The following is a 23,535-nucleotide window of genomic DNA, read 5'->3' on the forward strand; positions in this document are numbered from 1 at the left end:
CTGGGCTAATAGTCTCTCCCTTCATCTAGCAGTCTGGGCTAATAGTCTCTCCCTTCATCTAGCAGTCTGTGCTAATAGTCTCTCCCTTCATCTAGCAGTCTGGGCTAATAGCCTCTCCCTTCATCTAGCAGTCTGGGCTAATAGTCTCTCCCTTCATCTAGCAGTCTGGGCTAATAGCCTCTCCCTTCATCTAGCAGTCTGGGCTAATAGTCTCTCCCTTCATCTAGCAGTCTGGGCTAATAGTCTCTCCCTTCATCTAGCAGTCTGGGCTAATAGCCTCTCCCTTCATCTAGCAGTCTGGGCTAATAGTCTCTCCCTTCATCTAGCAGTCTGGGCTAATAGTCTCTCCCTTCATCTAGCAGTCTGGGCTAATAGCCTCTCCCTTCATCTAGCAGTCTGGGTTAATAGTCTCTCCCTTCATCTAGCAGTCTGGGCTAATAGCCTCTCCCTTCATCTAGCAGTCTGGGCTAATAGTCTCTCCCTTCATCTAGCAGTCTGGGCTAATAGCCTCTCCCTTCATCTATCAGTCTGGGCTAATAGTCTCTCCCTTCATCTAGCAGTCTGGGCTAATAGCCTCTCCCTTCATCTAGCAGTCTGGGCTAATAGCCTCTCCCTTCATCTAGCAGTCTGGGCTAATAGCCTCTCCCTTCATCTAGCAGTCTGGGCTAATAGTCTCTCCCTTCATCTATCAGTCTCGGCTAATAGTCTCTCCTTTCATCTAGCAGTCTGGGCTAATAGCCTCTCCCTTCATCTAGCAGTCTGGGCTAATAGCTCTCCTTTCATCTAGCAGTCTGGGCTAATAGCCTCTCCCTTCATCTAGCAGTCTGGGCTAATAGCCTCTCCCTTCATCTAGCAGTCTGGGCTAATAGCCTCTCCCTTCATCTATCAGTCTGGGGTAATAGTCTCTCCCTTCATCTAGCAGTCTGGGCTAATAGCCTCTCCCTTCATCTAGCAGTCTGGGCTAATAGCCTCTCCCTTCATCTATCAGTCTGGGCTAATAGTCTCTCCCTTCATCTAGCAGTCTTGGCTAATAGCCTCTCCCTTCATCTATCAGTCTGGGCTAATAGTCTCTCCTTCATCTAGCAGTCTGGGCTAATAGTCTCTCCCTTCATCTAGCAGTCTGGGCTAATAGTCTCTCCCTTCATCTAGCAGTCTGGGCTAATAGCCTCTCCCTTCATCTAGCAGTCTGGGCTAATAGCCTCTCCCTTCATCTATCAGTCTGGGCTAATAGTCTCTCCCTTCATCTATCAGTCTGGGCTAATAGCCTCTCCCTTCATCTATCAGTCTGGGCTAATAGCCTCTCCCTTCATCTATCAGTCTGGGCTAATAGTCTCTCCCTTCATCTAGCAGTCTGGGCTAATAGTCTCTCCCTTCATCTATCAGTCTGGGCTAATAGCCTCTCCCTTCATCTATCAGTCTGGGCTAATAGCCTCTCCCTTCATCTATCAGTCTGGGCTAATAGTCTCTCCCTTCATCTAGCAGTCTGGGCTAATAGTCTCTCCCTTCATCTATCAGTCTGGGCTAATAGTCTCTCCCTTCATCTATCAGTCTGGGCTAATAGCCTCTCCCTTCATCTAGCAGTCTGGGCTAATAGTCTCTCCCTTCATCTATCAGTCTGGGCTAATAGCCTCTCCCTTCATCTAGCAGTCTGGGCTAATAGTCTCTCCCTTCATCTATCAGTCTGGGTTAATAGTCTCTCCCTTCATCTAGCAGTCTGGGCTAATAGTCTCTCCCTTCATCTATCAGTCTGGGCTAATAGTCTCTCCCTTCATCTAGCAGTCTGGGCTAATAGTCTCTCCCTTCATCTAGCAGTCTGGGCTAATAGTCTCTCCCTTCATCTAGCAGTCTGGGCTAATAGCCTCTCCTTCATCTAGCAGTCTGGGCTAATAGCCTCTCCCTTCATCTAGCAGTCTGGGCTAATAGTCTCTCCTTCATCTAGCAGTCTGGGCTAATAGCCTCTCCCTTCATCTAGCAGTCTGGGCTAATAGCCTCTCCCTTCATCTAGCAGTCTGGGCTAATAGTCTCTCCCTTCATCTAGCAGTCTGGGCTAATAGCCTCTCCCTTCATCTAGCAGTCTGGGCTAATAGCCTCTCCCTTCATCTATCAGTCTGGGCTAATAGTCTCTCCCTTCATCTAGCAGTCTGGGCTAATAGCCTCTCCCTTCATCTAGCAGTCTGGGCTAATAGCCTCTCCCTTCATCTATCAGTCTGGGCTAATAGCCTCTCCCTTCATCTAGCAGTCTGGCCCTGGAATTATATGTATTTATTCTGACTCTCTCTCTCTCTCTCTCTCTCTGATTCTCTCTCTGATTATCTCTCTCTCTCTCACTCTCCCTCTCTGATTCTCTCTCTGATTATCCCTCTCTCTCTCCCTCTCTCACTCTCCTTCTCTGATTATCTCTCTGACTCTCTCTCTCTCTGACTCACTCTCTCTCTCGCTCTCTGAATCTCTATTTCTCTCTCTGACACTCTCTCTCTCGCTCTCTGAATCTCTATTTCTCTCTGACTCTCTCTCTCTGACTCTCTCTCTCTCTCTCTCTCTGACTCTCTCTCTCTCTCTCTGGCTCTCTCTCTCTCTCTTTGACTCTCTCTCTTGTGAGATGTTCTACTAGAGCAGGGATGATAAACTGAAAAATGATTGACACTGACCCCTTATCTCAGGCATTTAGCTGATATCGTTACGATAAGTAGCCTACACTTGATACCGTTACGATAAGTAGCCTACACTTGATACCGTTACGATAAGTAGCCTACACTTGATACCGTTACGATAAGTAGCCTACACTTGATACCGTTACGATAAGTAGCCTACACTTGATACCGTTACGATAAGTAGCCTACACGTGATACCGTTACGATAAGTAGCCTACACTTGATACCGTTACGATAAGTAGCCTACACTTGATACCGTTACGATAAGTAGCCTACACTTGATACCGTTACGATAAGTAGCCTACACTTGATACCGTTACGATAAGTAGCCTACACTTGATACCGTTACGATAAGTAGCCTACACTTGATACCGTTACGATAAGTAGCCTACACTTGATACCGTTACGATAAGTAGCCTACACTTGATACCGTTACGATAAGTAGCCTACACTTGATACCGTTACGATAAGTAGCCTACACTTGATACCGTTACGATAAGTAGCCTACACTTGATACCGTTACGATAAGTAGCCTACACTTGATACCGTTACGATAAGTAGCCTACACTTGATACAAATTGATAAGTAGCCACAAACTAGATAGTTTAAAGATAAGAAATGTAGCCTACATGATACCGTTACGATAAGTAGCCTACATGGATACCGTTACGATAAGTAGCCTACACTTGATACCGTTACGATAAGTAGCCTACACTTGATACCGTTACGATAAGTAGCCTACACTTGATACCGTTAATAAGTAGCCTACACTTGATACCGTTAATAAGTAGCCTACATATGATAATTATGATAAGTAGCCTACACTTGATACCGTTAATAATAGCCTACACTTGATAATTATGGAATAATAGCCTACACTTAATACCGTTAATAAGTAGCCTACACTTGATATGGAATAATAGCCTACACTAATACCGTTAATAAGTAGCCTACACTTGATACCGTTAATATGGAGCCTACACTTGATACCGTTATGATAAGTAGCCTACATATGATACCGAATAATAGCCTAACTTGATAATATGGATGTATACACTTGATACCGATTAATAAGTAGCCTAACTTGATACCGTTATGATAAGTAGCCTACACTTAATATGGAATAATAGCCTACACTTGATACCGTTACGATAAGTAGCCTACACTTGAGAAATGTGAAGTTTACTTATATGGGTGATTGTTAACGGAACAAATTGATGACTACAACCATCAAACTAGTAGTTTTAAAGGATAAGAAATGTAAAACTGATGCACATTAATGTTACAACTAATATGGATTAACATGGAATAATATGGATTAATATGGATTAATATGGAATAATATGGATTAATATGGAATAATATGGAATAATATGGATTAATATGGAATAATATGGATTAATATGGATTTATATGGATTAATATGGATTAATATGGAATAATATGGAATAATATGGATTAATATGGAATAATATGGATTAATATGGATGTATATGGATTTATATGGATTAATATGGATTAATATGGAATAATATGGAATAATATGGATTAATATGGAATAATATGGAATAATATGGATTAATATGGAATAATATGGATTAATATGGAATAATATGGAATAATATGGATTAATATGGAATAATATGGATTAATATGGAATAATATGGATTAATATGGATTAATATGGAATAATATGGAATAATATGGAATAATATGGATTAATATGGATTAATATGGAATAATATGGATTAATATGGAATAATATGGATTAATATGGAATAATATGGAATAATATGGATTAATATGGAATAATATGGATTAATATGGAATAATATGGATTAATATGGATTAATATGGATTCATATGGATTAATATGGATTAATATGGATTAATATGGAATAATATGGATTATATGGAATCATATGGATTAATATGGATTAATATGGAATAATATGGAATAATATGGATTAATATGGAATAATATGGATAATATGGATTAATATGGAATATGGAATAATATGGATTCATATGGAATAATATGGATTAATATGGGGCGGCATGCGTAGCCTAGTGGTTAAGTGTTGGACTAGTAACCGGAAGGTTGGATTCAAACCCCGGCTGACAAGGTACAAATCTGTCGTTCTGCCCCTGAACAGGTGGTTAATATGTTCCCATGGATTAAAATAAGAATATGTTCTTAATGGACTTGCCTATGGTTAAATAAATGGTAAAAAAATGATTTTTAAATTAAAAAAAATATGGAATAATATGGATTAATATGGAATAATATGGATTAATATGGAATAATATGGATTAATATGGAATAATATGGAATAATATGGATTAATATGGATTAATATGGAATAATATGGATTAATATGGAATAATATGGATTCATATGGAATAATATGGAATAATATGGAATAATATGGATTAATATGGATTAATATGGAATAATATGGAATCATATGGATTAATATGGATTAATATGGAATAATATGGATTAATATGGATTAATATGGATTCATATGGATTCATATGGATTTTTGTCCATATCGCCCAGGTCTATATTCTAGAACAGTCTTCTGGTTTTAAAACCATAAAAAACTGTTTTGTTTATTAAGACCAGAAATGTATCTACAGACACTGAAAGCGTCAATACAGGGCTAAGATTGAATCGTACTATACTGGCTCCGATGCCCGTCGGATGTGGCAGGGGTTGCAAACTATTACAGGCTACAAAGGGAAGCACAGCCGCGAGCTGCCCAGTGACACGAGCCTACCAGATGAGATAAATCACTTCTAAACTCGCTTCGAGGCAAGCAACACTGAGGCATGCATGAGAGCACCAGCTGTTCCGGACGACTGTGTGATCACGTTCTCCGTAGCAGATGTGAGTAAGACCTTTAAACAGGTCAACATACGGGGCCAGACGGATTACCAGGACGTGTGCTCCGGGCATGTGCTGACCAACTGGCAGGTGTCTTCACTGACATTTTCAACCTGTCCCTGATTGAGTCTGTAATACCAACATGTTTCAAGCAGACCACCATAGTCCCTGTGCTCAAGAACACAAAGGTAACCTACCTAAATGACTACAGACCCGTAGCACTCACGTCCATAGCCATGAAGTGCTTTGAAAGGTTGGTAATGGCTCACATCAAGACCATTATCCCAGAAACCTTAGACCCACTCCAATTTGCATACCACACAAACAGATCCACAGATGATGCAATCTCTATTGCACTCCACACTGCCCTTTCCCACCTGGACAAAAGGAACACTTATGTGAGAATGCTGTTCATTGACTACAGCTCAGCGTTCAACACCATAGTACCCTCAAAGCTCATCACTAAGCTAAGGATCCTGGGACTAAACACCTCCCTCTGCAACTGGATCCTGGACTTCCTGACAGGCCACCCCCAGGTGGTGAGGGTAGGTAGCAACACATCTGCCACGCTGATCCTCAACACTGGAGCTGCCCAGGGGTGCGTGCTCAGTCCCCTCCTGTACTCCCTGTTCACCCACGCCTGCATGGCCAGGCACAACTCCAACACCACCATTAAGTTTGCAGACGACACAACAGTGGTAGGTCTGATCACTGACAATGACGAGACAGCCTATAGGGAGGAGGTCAGAGACCTGGCCGGGTGGTGCCAGGACAACAACCTATCCCTCAACGTAACCAAGACTAAGGAGATGATTGTGGACTACAGGAAAAGGAGGACCGAGCACACCCCCATTCTCATCGACGGGGCTGTTGTGGAGCAGGTTGAGAGCTTCAAGTTCCTTGGAGTCCACATCAACAACAAATTAGAATGGTCCAAACACACCAAGACAGTCATGAAGACTGCACGACAAAGCCTATTCCCCCTCAGGAAACTAAAAATATTTGGCATGGATCCTGAGATCCTCAAAAGGTTCTACAGCTGCAACATCGAGAGCATCCTGACCCGGTTGCATCATTGCCTGGTACAGCAATTCCTCGGCCTCTGACCGCAAGGCACTACAGAGGGTAGTGCGTACGGCCCAGTACATCACTGGGGCTAAGCTGCCTGCCATCCAGGACCTCTACACCAGGCGGTGTCAGAGGAAGGCCCTAAAAATTGTCAAAGACCCCAGCCATAGACTGTTCTCTCTACCACCACATGGCAAGCGGTACCGGAGTGCCATGTCTAGGACAAAAAGGCTTCTCAACAGTTTTTAAACCCAAGCCATAAGACTCCTGAACCGGTAATCAAATGGCTTCCCGGACAATTTGCATTGTGTGCCAAACCCCAACCCCTCCTTTTACACTGCTGCTACTCTCTGTTTATCATATATGCATAGTCACTTTAACTATACATTCATGTACACACTACCTCAATTGGGCTGAGCAACCAGTGCTCCCGCACATTGGCTTCCCTGGCTATCTGCATTGTGTCCCACCACCCCCTCTTTTACGTCACTTTAACTATATCTACATGTACATACTACCTCAATCAGCCTGACTAACCGGTGTCTGTATGTAGCCTCGCTACTTTTATAGCCTCACTACTGTATATAGACTCGCTACTGTATATAGACTCGCTACTTTTATAGCCTCGCTACTGTATATAGCCTCTCTACTGTATATAGCCTCTCTACTGTATATAGCCTCTATACTGTATATAGCCTCGCTACTTTTATAGCCTCGTTACTGTATATAGCTTCGCTACTGTATATAGCCTCTCTACTGTATATAGCCTCTCTACTGTACATAGCCTCTCTACTGTATATAGCCTCTCTACTGTATATAGCCTCTCTACTGTATATAGCCTCTCTTCTGTATATAGCCTCTCTACTGTATATAGCCTCGCTACTTTTATAGCCTCGTTACTGTATATAGCTTCGCTACTGTATATAGCCTCGCTACTGTATATAGCCTCTCTACTGTACATAGCCTCTCTACTGTATATAGCCTCTCTACTTTATATAGCCTCTAGCCTCTCTACTGTATATAGCCTCTCTACTGTATATAGCCTCTCTTCTGTATATAGCCTCTCTACTGTATATAGCCTCGCTACTTTTATAGCCTCGTTACTGTATATAGCTTCGCTACTGTATATAGCCTCGCTACTGTATATAGCCTCTCTACTGTACATAGCCTCTCTACTGTATATAGCTTTGCTACTGTATATAGCCTCGCTACTGTATATAGCCTCTCTACTGTATATAGCCTCTCTACTGTATATAGCCGCTCTACTGTATATAGCCTCTACTGTATATAGCTTCGCTACTGTATATAGCCTCTCTACTGTATATAGCCTCTCTACTGTATATAGTCTCTCTACTGTATATAGCCTCTCTAATGTATATAGCCTCTCTAATGTATATAGCCTCTCTACTGTATATAGCCTCTACTGTATATAGCCTCTCTAGTGTATATAGCTTCGCTACTGTATATAGCCTCTCTACTGTATATAGCCTCTCTACTGTATATAGCCTCTCTACTGTATATAGCTTCGCTACTGTATATAGCCTCTCTACTGTACATAGCCTCTCTACTGTACATAGCCTCTCTACTGTATATAGCCTCTCTACTGTATATAGCCTCTCTACTGTATATAGCCTCTCTACTGTATATAGCCTCTCTACTTTTATAGCCTTGTTACTGTATATAGCATCGCTACTGTATATAGCCTCGCTAATGTATATAGCCTCTCTACTGTACATAGCCTCTCTACTGTACATAGCTTCGCTACTGTACATAGCCTCTACTGTATATAGCCTCTCTACTGTATATAGCCTCTCTACTGTATATAGCCTCGCTACTGTATATAGCCTCTCTACTGTATATAGCTTCGCTACTGTATATAGCCTCGCTACTGTACATAGCCTCTCTACTGTACATAGCTTGGCTACTGTACATAGCCTCGCTACTGTATATAGCCTCTCTACTGTATATAGCCTCTCTACTGTATATAGCCTCTACTGTATATAGCCTCTCTACTGTATATAGCCTCTACTGTATATAGCCTCTCTACTGTATATAGCCTCTCTACTGTATATAGCCTCTCTACTGTATATAGCTTCGCTACTGTATATAGCCTCTCTACTGTATATAGCCTCTACTGTACATAGCCTCTCTACTGTATATAGCCTCTCTACTGTATATAGCCTCTCTACTGTATATAGCCTCTCTACTGTATATAGCCCCTCTACTGTATATAGCTTCGCTACTGTATATAGCCTCTCTACTGTATAGTCTCTCTACTGTATATAGCCTCTCTACTGTATATAGCCTCTCTACTGTATATAGCCTCTCTACTGTATATAGCCTCTCTACTTTTATAGCCTCTCTACTTTTATAGCCTGTCTTTTTACTGTTGCTTTTATTTATTTACCTTTTTTGTACTATTGGAGCCTGTAAGTCAGCATTTCACTGTAAGGTCTAAACCTGTTGTATTCGGCTTGCAAATAAACTTTGTTTTGAAGGGCGATCAAGTGTCGCCCGTGTGTGTGTGTGCGCGTGCCATTTCTCTTCCCCAGCCTGCAGTTCACCCACCTGGCCCGCGGTGGCGCTGTTCCATCCAGATGTAGCAGTTGTTCTGGGCCACGCCAGTTTGGTTGTCCAGGAAGGGCATACGGACGCTCCGCTCGGCACACAGACGGGCGTTGTAGCTGCGACAGTGTTCTATGGCCTCCCGGTAGAACTGGTCACCTAGCCTACAGACAGACACAAGAGAACAGAAACAGTTTTAGTTAACTTGGTTAGGTTAAGGTTAGCTTAGTAGGCTAAAGTGACTGAGGAAGCAGCTGGAATGGGCCTTAAACCTGCTGCCAAATGTCCAGACCTCTTAATCTATCTTACATATTGGGATGCTACTTGTCTTCAGCTCACTCACTCAGGTTCATTTAGCATGCTAGAGCTATCTTAGCTAAACATATTCCCTCCGTCTCAGTCAGAGCACACAGCTGCTGTTGAGCCATCCTGCTACCAAGACATGTCCTCTGAATAACAACATTGTTAGGGTTGTTTATTAGCATGGAGACGTGCTGAGTTACTCTGTACGCATCAGCAGGCCTGGTCCAGCTGGCCAGAATAAATCAAATGCGTGTCGTAGGCAGCTTTGGGAAAGTCACAGCACCACTGTGGCTTGGTGACTATGCATTACAAACACACTCCATTATCCTAACGTAGTTCACCAACCCATAGAAAACCATTCTAACCAATTGAAAAACAGGAAACCAATCAACTCCATTATCCTAATGTATTCCTCTATCCTAATGTATTTCTACAACCTACAGCAAACCATCTAACCGATTGAAAGTCGGAGAAACACACTGTGGGAAGATTTTACTGTGCAAATAAACTCAGCAAAAAAAGAAACATCCTCTCACTGTCAACTGTGTTTATTTTCAGCAAACTTAACATGTGTCAATATTTGTATGAACATAACAAGATTCAACAACTGAGACATAAACTGAACAAGTTCCACAGACATATGACTTACAGAAGTGGAATAATGTGTCCCTGAACAAACTAACATTCAGTATCTGGTGTGGCCACCAGCTGCATTAACCTCTCTTGGGTAGTATATTCACCTTCGGATGAAAATTAAAGTAAACTGCCTGTTATTCAGGCCCAGAAGCTAGGATATGCATATTGGTAGATTTGGATAGAAAACACTCTAAAGTTTTTAAAACTGTTAAAATAATGTCTATGAGTATAACATAACTGTTATGGCAGGCGAAACCCCGAGGACAAACCATCCAGGGAAAAAAAGAATGGAGGTCATAGGATTTTCCATTGGGTTTATATGTGATACCCTTATTATTAGGAACCTGGCTGCAGTTCCTATGGCTTCCACTAGATGTCAACAGTCTTTAGAAATTGTTCGATGTTTTTCTTATGAGAAATGAAGAAGTAATGCTATTCATTGTAAGTGTCACTCCAGGTGGACTCTACTGTTTTGATGCAAGTATACTGGAGCGTGCTTCACATTGTTTTTATCCGGTATTGGAAACAGTTTATTCCATCTAAATTTTACAGATTATTTACGTTTTAGGATACCTGAGGTTGGATTAGGAACGTTGGTTGAAATGTTTGAACCAAGTTTACAGGTAACTTATTCGATACTTTGTAGTCATGTTGGGCGAGTTGAAACTGGTGTATTTCTGAATCAAACGCGCCAAATAAATTGACATTTTTGGGAAATAAAGAAGGACATTATCGAACAAAAGGACCATTTGTGATGTAGCTGGGACCTTTTGGAGTGCCAACAGAAGAAGATCTTCAAAGGTAAAGCATGAATTATATTTCTGACTTTTGTGGCGCACCTGCCTGGTTGAAATGTGTTTGTATGCGGGGCGCTGTCCTCAGATAATCGCATGTTTTGCTTTCGCCGTAAAGCCTTTTTCAAATCTGACAGAGCGGCTGGATTAACAAGAAGTTAAGCTTTATTTTGATGTATAACACATATATTTTCAACAATGTTAAATATTTGAATTTGGTATTTTTGAATTTCGAGCTCTGCAATTTCACCGGATGTTGGCGTCCCACCTGCACATAAGAAGTTAAGTACTGCAGTGCATCTCCTCCTCATAAACTGCACCAGATTTGCCAGTTCTTGCTGTGAGATCTTACCCCACTCTTCCACCAAGGCACTTGCAAGTTCTCAGACATTTCTGGGGGGAATGGCCCTAGCCCTCACCCTCCAATCCAACAGGTCCCAGACGTGCTCAATGGGATTGAGATCTGGGCTCTTCGCTGGCCATGGCAGAACACTGACATTCCTATCTTGCAGGAAATCACGCACAGAACGAGCAGTATGGCTGGTGGCATTGTCATGCTGGAGGGTCATGTCAGGATGAGCCTGCAGGAAGGGTACCACATGAGGGAGGAGGATGTATTCCCTGTAACCCACAGTGTTGAGATTGCCTGCAACATGTTGCCTGACAACAAGCTCAGTCCGATGATGGTGTGACACACCGCCCCAGACCATGTCAGACCCTCCACCTCCAAAACGATCCCGCTCCAGAGTACAGGCCTCCTTGTAACACTCATTCCTTCGACAATAAACGCGAATCCAACCATCACCCCTGGTGAGACAAAACCGCGACTCGTCAAAAAAGAGCACTTTTTACACCAGTCCTGTCTGGTCCAGGTTTGTGCCCATAGACGATGTTGTTGCCTATTATAACTATTCTATTAACTAACTATTAATATAATAATATATAATAATATATGCCATTTAGCAGACGCTTTTATCCAAAGCGACTTACAGTTATGTGTGCATACATTCTACGTATGGGTGGTCCCGGGAATCGAACCCACTACCCTGGCGTGGGCGTTACAAGCGCCATGCTCTACCAACTGAGCTACAGAAGGACCACAATTAACTAACTACTATTAACTAACTATTCTAACTATACTAACTATTCTTGAGTTTCCACCCGAGTGAGCTCGGGACAGACAGCTGTTCTTTTGTGCAAGAGAAAGTTATTTTACGACTTTTACAATGGGATCTTCAGATGATTATATTTTTGCTTGGTGATTATCGAGGGGGGAGATTGTCGGAAAGATTTTTCAAATAGGCCTACTGTGAGGAACTATTAGGTTATCATTAACAATGGATGTTAAAAATAAAACAAAAAAACAGACTTGGTTGACTTACTGTTTGAGGCGAAGAAATCATTACTGAGAAGCTCAGTTTAATAGTGGCGGACGTGGTGAGTTAAGACAATCAGAAATCAGACATCCCCAAATGGGCATTTTCCGAGAGTTGCACGCAGCAGGCAAGGAATGCTACTTCTGTGTGCTCAGGTGCTCGAATTCCCTTAACATTAACAAGACAGTGAAAGCAGACCGATGCTCATTGCTCACATGGAACACTCCAAGCAAAAGAACATGATTTTTTTAAACAAAACTCATAATTTAAGGTTTAGGAAATAAACCAAAACTTGTTTCTCACAGTGTAGTAGCAAGTTGTGAACACTGCAAACAACGTTTCCACGCGGAGAATGAGAACGGTACATGACCGAAGGCCTAATTAGTAATACAATGCATTAACATATATTAATACAACCAAATAACAGGGATTAACATGAGATGGGGAATTGAGTCCCCTGGTTACTGATGGAATAGTCCAGACAGAGTCCCCTGGTTACTGATGGAATAGTCCAGACAGAGTCCCCTGGTTACTGATGGAATAGTCCAGACAGAGTCCCCTGGTTACTGATGGAATGAATAGTCCAGACAGAGTCCCCTGGTTACTGATGGAATAGTCCAGACAGTCCCCTGGTTACTGATGGAATAGTCCAGACAGAGTCCCCTGGTTACTGATGGAATGAATAGTCCAGACAGAGTCCCCTGGTTACTGATGGAATAGTCCAGACAGAGTCCCCTGGTTACTGATGGAATAGTCCAGACAGAGTCCCCTGGCTACTGATTGAATAGTCCAGACAGAGTCCCCTGGTTACTGATGGAATGAATAGTCCAGACAGAGTCCCCTGGTTACTGATGGAATAGTCCAGACAGAGTCCCCTGGTTACTGATGGAATAGTACAGACAGAGTCACCTGGTTACTAATGGAATAGTCCAGACGGAGTCCCCTGGTTACTAATGGAATAGTCCAGACAGAGTCCCCTGGTTACTGATGGAATGAATAGTCCAGACAGAGTCCCCTGGTTACTGATGGAATGAATAGTCCAGACAGAGTCCCCTGGTTACTGATGGAATAGTCCAGACAGAGTCCCCTGGTTACTGATGGAATAGTCCAGACAGAGTCCCTTGGTTACTGATGGAATAGTCCAGACAGAGTCCCCTGGTTACTGATGGAATAGTCCAGACAGAGTCCCCTGGTTACTGATGGAATAGTCCAGACAGAGTCCCCTGGTTACTGATGGAATGAATAGTCCAGACAGAGTCCCCTGGTTACTGATGGAATAGTCCAGACAGAGTCCCCTGGTTAGTCTCCCCTGGTTATGATGGAATAGTCCAGACAGAGTCCCCTGGTTACTGATGGAATAGTCCCCCTGGTTAGACAGAGTCCCCTGGTTACTGATGGAATAGTCCAGACAGAGTCCCCTGGTTACTGATGGAATAGTCCAGACAGAGTCGCCTGGTTACTGATGGAATGAATAGTCCAGACAGAGTTCCCTGGTTACTGATGGAATGAATAGTCCAGACAGAGTTCCCTGGTTACTAATGGAATAGTCCAGACAGAGTCCCCTGGTTACTGATGGAATAGTCCAGACAGAGTCCCCTGGTTACTGATGGAATGAATAGTCCAGACAGAGTCCCCTGGTTACTGATGGAATGAATAGTCCAGACAGAGTCCCCTGGTTACTGATGGAATGAATAGTCCAGACAGAGTCCCCTGGTTACTGATGGAATAGTCCAGACAGAGTCCCCTGGTTACTGATGGATTAAGTCCAGACAGAGTCCCCTGGTTACTGATGGAATGAATAGTCCAGACAGAGTCCCCTGGTTACTAATGGAATAGTCCAGACAGAGTCCCCTGGTTACTGATGGAATGAATAGTCCAGACAGAGTCCCCTGATTACTGATGGAATGAATAGTCCAGACAGAGTCCCCTGGTTACTGATGGAATGAATAGTCCAGACAGAGTCCCCTGGTTACTGATGGAATGAATAGTCCAGACAGAGTCCCTGGTTACTGATGGAATAGTTCCCCTGGTTACTGATGGAATAGTCCAGACAGAGTCCCCTGGTTACTGATGGAATAGTCCAGACAGAGTCCCCTGGTTACTGATGGAATGAATAGTCCAGACAGAGTCCCCTGGTTACTGATGGAATGAATAGTCCAGACAGAGTCCCCTGGTTACTGATGGAATGAATAGTCCAGACAGAGTCCCCTGGTTACTGATGGAATGAATAGTCCAGACAGAGTCCCCTGGTTACTGATGGAATAGTCCAGACAGAGTCCCCTGGTTACTGATGGAATAGTCCAGACAGAGTCCCCTGGTTACTGATGGAATACTGATGGAATGAATAGTCCAGACAGAGTCCCCTGGTTACTGATGGAATGAAATAGTCCAGACAGAGTCCCCTGGTTACTGATGGAATGAATAGTCCAGACAGAGTCCCCTGGTTACTGATGGAATAATAGTCCAGACAGAGTCCCCTGGTTACTGATGGAATGAATAGTCCAGACAGAGTCCCCTGGTTACTGATGGAATGAATAGTCCAGACAGAGTCCCCTGGTTACTGATGGAATGAATAGTCCAGACCCTGGTTAGATGAATGAATAGTCCAGACAGAGTCCCCTGGTTACTGATGGAATGAATAGTCCAGACGTCCCTGGTTACTGATGGAATGAATAGTCCAGACAGAGTCCCCTGGTTACTGATGGAATAGTCCAGACAGAGTCCCCTGGTTACTGATGGAATAGTCCAGACAGAGTCCCCTGGTTACTGATGGAATAGTCCAGACAGAGTCCCCTGGTTACTGATGGAATAGTCCAGACAGAGTCCCCTGGTTACTGATGGAATGAATAGTCCAGACAGAGTCCCCTGGTTACTGATGGAATGAATAGTCCAGACAGAGTCCCCTGGTTACTGATGGAATGAATAGTCCAGACAGAGTCCCCTGGTTACTGATGGAATGAATAGTCCAGACAGGAGTCCAGAGTCCCCTGGTTACTGATGGAATGAATAGTCCAGACAGAGTCCCCTGGTTACTGATGGAATGAATAGTCCAGACAGAGTCCCCTGGTTACTAATGGAATAGTCCAGACAGAGTCCCCTGGTTACTGATGGAATAGTCCAGACAGAGTCCCCTGGTTACTGATGGAATAGTCCAGACAGAGTCCCCTGGTTACTGATGGAATAGTCCAGACAGAGTCCCCTGGTTACTGATGGAATGAGTCCAGACAGAGTCCCCTGGTTACTGATGGAATGAATAGTCCAGACAGAGTCCCCTGGTTACTGATGGAATGAATAGTCCAGACAGAGTCCCCTGGTTACTGATGGAATGAATAGTCCAGACAGAGTCCCCTGGTTACTGATGGAATAGTCCAGACAGAGTCCCCTGGTTACTGATGGAATGAATAGTCCAGACAGAGTCCCCTGGTTACTGATGGAATAGTCCAGACAGAGTCCCCTGGTTACTGATGGAATAGTCCAGACAGAGTCCCCTGGTTACTGATGGAATGAATAGTCCAGACAGAGTCCCCTGGTTACTGATGTTACAGAGTCCCCTGATGGAATGAATAGTCCAGACAGAGTCCCCTGGTTACTGATGGAATGAATAGTTACTGATGGAATAGACAGAGTCCCCTGGTTACTGATGGAATGAATAGTCCAGACAGAGTCCCCTGGTTACTGATGGAATAGTCCAGACAGAGTCCCCTGGTTACTAATGGAATAGTCCAGACAGAGTCCCCTGGTTACTAATGGAATAGTCCAGACAGAGTCCCCTGGTTACTAATGGAATAGTCCAGACAGAGTCCCCTGGTTACTGATGGAATAGTCCAGACAGAGTCCCCTGGTTGCTAATGGAATAGTCCAGACAGAGTCTCCTGGTTACTAATGGAATAGTCCAGACAGAGTCCCCTGGTTACTGATGGAATATGTAAATTTTTGTTGTGTGTCTGGTAGTGGAAACTTTGTCAGTATTGTCAAACGAGTCAAATGCACTTTAAGTAGCAACCAAAGGCTCAAACACCAATGATTTATATATAGACTAGATGACTGTCAGGGGGCTCTGTTTAGAAGCTGTCGCGCCTCCATCTTGGAACTCACCCACCATTTGTTAACGTCTACATTTGTTTCTGTCATGTTTATTATATTACAGACACATTAATGAATACATTTAAAATATATTATGTGGTCCTTCTGTAGCTCAGTTGGTAGAGCATGGCGCTTGTAACGCCAGGGTAGTGGGTTCGATTCCCAGGACCACCCATACGTAGAATGTATGCACACATGACTGTAAGTCGCTTTGGATAAAAGCGTCTGCTAAATGGCATATATTATTATTATATTATGTGAGCTAAACATACAAATAAAATAACAAAATATATAAAAACATTTTATTTTAAATGTCTGCAGGGGCCGTATTGAGTAGCTTGGATGAAAGGTGCCCAGAGGTGCCTCGAGTAAACGGCCAGCTGCTCAGTTCCAGTTGCTAATATATGCATATTATTATTAGTGTTGGATAGAAAACACTCTGAAGTTTCTAAAACTGTTTAAATGATATCTGTGAGTATAACAGAACTTATAAGGCAGGCAAAAACCTGAGAAAAAAATCCAAACAGGAAGTGGGAAATCTGAGGTTGGTCGATTTTCAACCCAGCCCCTATTGAATACACAGTGGGATATTGGTTATGTTGCACTTCCTAAGGCTTCCACTAGATGTCAACTGTCTTTAGAACTTTGTTTGAAGATTCTACTGTGAAGTGGGAGCGAATAAGGGCTGTTTGAGCCAGAGGTCTGACAGAGTGCCACAGGCTCTGAGGCGCGGTCACGGGAGAGTTAGCTCATGTTCCATTGCTTCTCTACAGACATAGGAATTCGCCAGTTGGAAAATTAATTAATTTTTATGTTAAAAACATCCTAAAGATTGATTCCATACATCGTTTGACATGTTTCTACGGACAGTAACGGAACTTTTTTGACATTTCGTCTGCAACTAGTGAACGCGTTTCATGACTTTGGATTTGTTTACCAAACGTGCTAACAAAAGTAGCTCTTTGGACATAAATGATGGACATTATCGAACTAAATCAAACATTTAATTCCTGGGAGTGCATTCTGATGAAGATCATCAAGGGTAAGTGAATATTTATAATGCTATTTATGACTAATGTTGACTACCCAATATGGCGGATATCTTTTTGGCTGCTTTGTTGTCTGAGCACTGTACTCAGATTATTGAATGTTTTTCTTTTTCCGTAAAGCTTTTTTGAAGTCTGACACAGCGGTTGCATTAAGGAGAAGTGTATATATATTTCCATGTCTAACAATTGTATTTTCATCGACATTTATAATGACCATTTCTGTAAAATGCTGTGGCTCTCTGCAATATCAATATTTTGGAACTAGTGAACATAACGCGCCAATGTATACTGAGATTTTATAATATAAATATGCACTTTATCAAACAAAACATACATGTATTGTGTAACATGAAGTCCTATGAGTGTCATCTGATGAAGATCATTGAAGGTTAGTGATTAATTTTATCTCCATTTGTGCTTTTTGTGACTCCTCTCCATTTGTGCTTTTTGTGACTCCTCTCTTTGGCTGGACTTGGTGGTGACCTAACATAATCGTTTGTGGTGCCTTCGCTGTAAAGCCTATTTGAAATCGGACACTGTGGTTGGATTAACAACAAGATTAAAATGGTATAAAATACATGTATGTTTGAGGAATTTTAATTATGAGATTTCTGTTGTTGGAATTTGGCGCCATGCACTGTCAGTGGCTGTTGTCATAAAAATCCTGTTAACGGGATTGCAGCCCTAAGAAGTTTAATTAAAGTATAATTTTTGGAGATTACTAATGTTACTGTCCCCACTACAACACAAAAATACTTACATACATAATTTTTTTTCCTTGAAACATTTAATTGAAATACAGTAGAATTCAACCTCTAGGACCACCTGGCCACTCACAGGTGCCCGAATGAATAATCATGGGGCTTTTCATTGGATGGCTGACATTCTATTGTAATAACATTCCGTATGCATAAAACAGGGGACAGACAAACCTCTTGTTCATGGGTATAAATTGAAAAAATCACTTCTATGTTTCTAATTAAATAGCAGCTCTACAGGGATACCCCCCCTCCCCCTCAGGCCCTCTAGAAATGACATTTCTAACACCATCACTCCCTATGCTGTCAGGCTCTTAAAGAAACACACACACACAGAGAGAGAGAGAGAGAGAGAGAGAGAGAGAGAGAGAGAGAGAGAGAGAGAGAGAGAGAGAGAGAGAGACAAAGAGAGAGAGAGACACACAGAGAGAGAGAGAGAGAGAGAGAGACACAGAGAGAGAGAGACAGAGACAGAGAGAGAGAGAGAGAGAGAGACAGAGAGAGAGACAGAGAGCGAGAGAGAGAGAGAGAGAGAGAGAGAGAGAGAGAGAGAGAGAGAGAGACACAGAGAGACACAGAGAGACACAGAGAGACAGAGAGAGACAGAGAGAGAGAGAGAGAGAGAGAGAGAGAGAGAGAGAGAGAGAGAGAGAGAGATTGTCTGCAAGACAATAAGATAGGAGAGAGGGAGTCTTACATGCTGACTAGACCGGGCGTGCCCCATTGCGCGCATGTTGAGTTTGTCGACCCACACCAGACACGATCAGGACACGCAGGTTGAAATATCAAAACCAACTCTGAACTATATTCATTTGGGGTCGAAACACATGAAACATTCATTGCAATTTAGCTAGCTAGTTTGCTGTTGCTAGCTAATTTGTCCTGGGATGTCAACATTGGGTTGTTATTTTACCTGAAATGCACAAGGTCCTCTACTCTACTCTAGTCCGACAATTAATCCACAGATAAAACGTTAGTTTCTAGTAATCTCTCCTCCTTCAGGCTTCATCTTCTTCTTCAGGACTTTATATGGCAGTTGACAACCAACTTTGAGGTGCATTACCACCATCAACTGGACTGGACTGTGGACCTCAATTCATCTTTCAATCTCCAACGTGGGTATATGCTCCTAAAATCCAATGAGGAGACGGGAGAGGCGAGACTTGCAGCGTGTCAAGCGTCCCAAATAGAACCAAGTTGTATTTTAGCGTCTGGCTACGCAGACGCTCGTTGACACAAGCGAGCAGTTTGGATTAAATGTATTTTTACAACGCTCACATACAGTGAAAGTATTCGGCCCCCTTGAACTTTGCGACCTTTCGCCACAATTTTTCAGTTTTTGATTTGTTAAAAAAGTTTGAAATATCCAATAAATGTCGTTACACTTCGTGATTGTGTCCCACTTGTTGTTGATTCTTCACAAAAAAAATACAGTTTTATATCTTTATGTTTGAAGCCTGAAACGTGGCAAAAGGTCGCAAAGTTCAAGGGGGCCGAATAATTCCGCATGGCACTGTGTGTAACGCAGTGTGGTCAGCATGTTAACAGGTCATATTCAGAGAGGGACAGTATCACACACATCTGTATCGGTTTAAAACCCTGGGTCATTCTGAAGACACTCACAGGAAATGTTGAGTGTTCCTTCCAGACATACATTAATTATCCATCATGACATAACAAGATGTATATCTCCAGCCTACACACACACACACACACACACACACACACACACACACACACACACACACACACACACAGTAAAAGATACTATCCATATCTCCAGCCTACACACACACACACACACACACACACACACACACACACACACACACACACACACACACACACACACACACACACACCAGTAAAAGATACTATCCATATCTCCAGCCTACACACACACACACACACCAGTAAAAATACTATCCATATCTCCAGCCTACACACACACACACACACACACACACACACACACACACACACACACACACACACACACACACACACACACACACACACACACACACACACACACACACACACACCAGTAAAAAATACTATCCATATCTCCAGCCTACACACACACACACACACACACACACACACACACACACACACACACACACACACACACACACACACACACACACCAGTAAAAAATACTATCCATATCTCCAGCCTACACACACACACACACACACGCACGCACGCACACACGCACGCACGCACACACGCACACCAGTAAAAATACTATCCATATCTCCAGCCTACAGTGACATTATCTCGGCATGCATGCACTGAGATCTCTGAGCAGTGAATCCAATCTAGGTCCTAGCAGGTAAACCAGTTAGGGAAATGGTTCCACCTCAGACTAGAATTAAGCTGCGGTTCTACAGTTACCTTCAGTGTGTGTGTGTGTGTGTGTGTGTGTGTGTGTGTGTGTGTGTGTGTGTGTGTGTGTGTGTGTGTGTGTGTCTGTGTGTGTGTGTGTGTGTGTGTGTGTGTGTGTGTGTGTGTGTGTGTGTGTGTGTTTTTGTAGTGTTGTTGCGATAATACGAAACCAGATTTTCCTCAACTCTATGGTCCTTTAAAACCTACTTTTGTCAAATATGATGTGCTACAGGGCTGTACAACACCGTACAACACCAGGGCTGTTTTTACAACACCAGGGCTGTACAACACCAGGGCTGTTTCTATAACACCAGGGCTGTACAACATCAGGCTGTTTCTACAACATCAGGGCTGTACAACACCAGGGCTGTTTTTACAACACCAGGGCTGTACAACACCAGGGCTGTTTTTACAACAACAGGGCTGTTTTTACAACACCAGGGCTGTTTCTACAACATCAGGGCTGTTTCTACAACATCAGGGCTGTTTCTACAACATCAGGGCTGTTTTTACAACACCAGGGCTGTACAACACCAGGGCTGTACAACATCAGGCTGTTTCTCCAACATCAGGGCTGTTTCTATAACACCAGACTATTTCTCCAACACCAGACTGTTTCTCCAACATCAGACTGTTTCTCCAACACCAGACTGTTTCTCCAACATCAGACTGTTTCTGCAACATCAGACTGTTTCTCCAACACCAGACTGTTTCTCCAACACCAGACTGTTTCTCCAACACCAGACTGTTTCTCCAACATCAGACTGTTTCTCCAACACCAGACTGTTTCTCCAAAATCAGACTGTTTCTGCAAAATCAGACTGTTTCTCCAACACCAGACTGTTTCTCCAACATCAGGCTGTTTCTCCAACATCAGGGCTGTTTCTCCAACACCAGACTGTTTCTCCAACACCAGACTGTTTCTCCAACACCAGACTGTTTCTCCAACATCAGGGCTGTTTCTCCAACACCAGACTGTTTCTCCAACACCAGACTGTTTCTCCAACATCAGGCTGTTTCTCCAACATCAGGGCTGTTTCTCCAACACCAGACTGTTTCTCCAACACCAGACTGTTTCTCCAACACCAGACTGTTTCTCCAACACCAGACTGTTTCTCCAACACCAGACTGTTTCTCCAACACCAGACTGTTTCTCCAACACCAGACTGTTTCTGCAACATCAGACTGTTTCTCCAACATCAGGCTGTTTCTCCAACATCAGGGCTGTTTCTCCAACACCAGACTGTTTCTCCAACACCAGACTGTTTCTCCAACATCAGACTGTTTCTCCAACATCAGACTGTTTCTACAACACCAGACTGTTTCTGCAACATCAGACTGTTTCTCCAACATCAGACTGTTTCTCCAACATCAGACTGTTTCTCCAACATCAGACTATTTCTCCAACACCAGACTGTTTCTCCAACACCAGACTGTTTCTCCAACACCAAACTGTTTCTCCAACACCAGACTGTTTCTCCAACATCAGACTGTTTCTGCAACATCAGACTGTTTCTCCAACACCAGACTGTTTCTCCAACATCAGACTGTTTCTCCAACATCAGACTGTTTCTCCAACATCAGACTGTTTCTCCAACATCAGGGCTGTTTCTCCAACACCAGAATGTTTCTCCTTCTCCAACATCAGGACTGTTTCTCCAACATCAGGACTGTTTCTCCAACACCAGACTGTTTCTCCAACACCAAACTGTTTCTCCAACACCAGACTGTTTCTCCAACATCAGACTGTTTCTGCAACATCAGACTGTTTCTCCAACACCAGACTGTTTCTCCAACACCAGACTGTTTCTCCAACATCAGACTGTTTCTCCAACATCAGACTGTTTCTCCAACATCAGACTGTTTCTCCAACATCAGGGCTGTTTCTCCAACACCAGAATGTTTCTCCTTCTCCAACATCAGGACTGTTTCTCCAACATCAGGACTGTTTCTCCAACACCAGGGCTGTACAACATCAGGGCTGTTTCTCCAACACCAGACTGTTTCTCCAACACCAGACTGTTTCTCCAACATCAGACTGTTTCTCCAACATCAGACTGTTTCTCCAACACCAGACTGTTTCTCCAACATCAGACTGTTTCTCAAACACCAGACTGTTTCTCCAACACCAGACTGTTTCTCCAACATCAGGACTGTTTCTCCAACATCAGACTGTTTCTCCAACACCAGACTGTCTCTCCAACACCAGACTATTTCTCCAACACCAGACTGTTTCTCCAACACCAGACTGTTTCTCCAACATCAGACTGTTTCTGCAACATCAGACTGTTTCTCCAACACCAGACTATTTCTCCAACACCAGACTGTTTCTCCAACACCAGACTGTTTCTCCAACATCAGACTGTTTCTCCAACATCAGACTGTTTCTCCAACATCAGACTGTTTCTCCAACATCAGACTGTTTCTCCAACATCAGACTGTTTCTCCAACATCAGACTGTTTCTCCAACATCAGGGCTGTTTCTCCAACACCAGAATGTTTCTCCTTCTCCAACATCAGGACTGTTTCTCCAACATCAGGACTGTTTCTCCAACACCAGGGCTGTACAACATCAGGGCTGTTTCTCCAACACCAGACTGTTTCTCCAACACCAGACTGTTTCTCCAACACCAGACTGTTTCTCCAACATCAGACTGTTTCTCCAACATCAGACTGTTTCTCCAACACCAGACTGTTTCTCCAACATCAGACTGTTTCTCAAACACCAGACTGTTTCTCCAACACCAGACTGTTTCTCCAACATCAGGACTGTTTCTCCAACATCAGACTGTTTCTCCAACACCAGACTGTCTCTCCAACACCAGACTATTTCTCCAACACCAGACTGTTTCTCCAACACCAGACTGTTTCTCCAACACCAGACTGTTTCTCCAACATCAGACTGTTTCTCCAACATCAGGGCTGTTTCTCCAACATCAGGGCTGTTTCTCCAACACCAGAATGTTTCTCC

The 23,535-nt window shown here is 43.1% G+C and overlaps 1 protein-coding gene across 5 annotated transcripts in view; it reads right to left on the reverse strand.

Annotated features, from left to right (window-relative positions):
• LOC118378384 (zinc finger protein DPF3-like) overlaps positions 1-23,535 on the reverse strand; it is a 60,268-nt gene that overhangs the window by 23,359 nt on the left and 13,374 nt on the right. For 3 of the 5 annotated variants that reach the window (XM_052524261.1, XM_052524260.1, XM_052524262.1), the window contains one exon: positions 9,178-9,338. In XM_052524261.1, coding sequence (XP_052380221.1) covers positions 9,178-9,338 — 161 coding nt within the window. Of the gene's footprint in view, positions 1-9,177; positions 9,339-9,483; positions 9,626-23,535 lie in introns of those variants that run through there. The other 2 variants (XM_052524264.1, XM_052524263.1) reach the window with 2 other exon arrangements.

The sequence above is a fragment of the Oncorhynchus keta genome, chromosome 8 (assembly GCF_023373465.1).
Source record: "Oncorhynchus keta strain PuntledgeMale-10-30-2019 chromosome 8, Oket_V2, whole genome shotgun sequence".
Taxonomy (NCBI): Eukaryota; Metazoa; Chordata; class Actinopteri; order Salmoniformes; family Salmonidae; genus Oncorhynchus; species Oncorhynchus keta.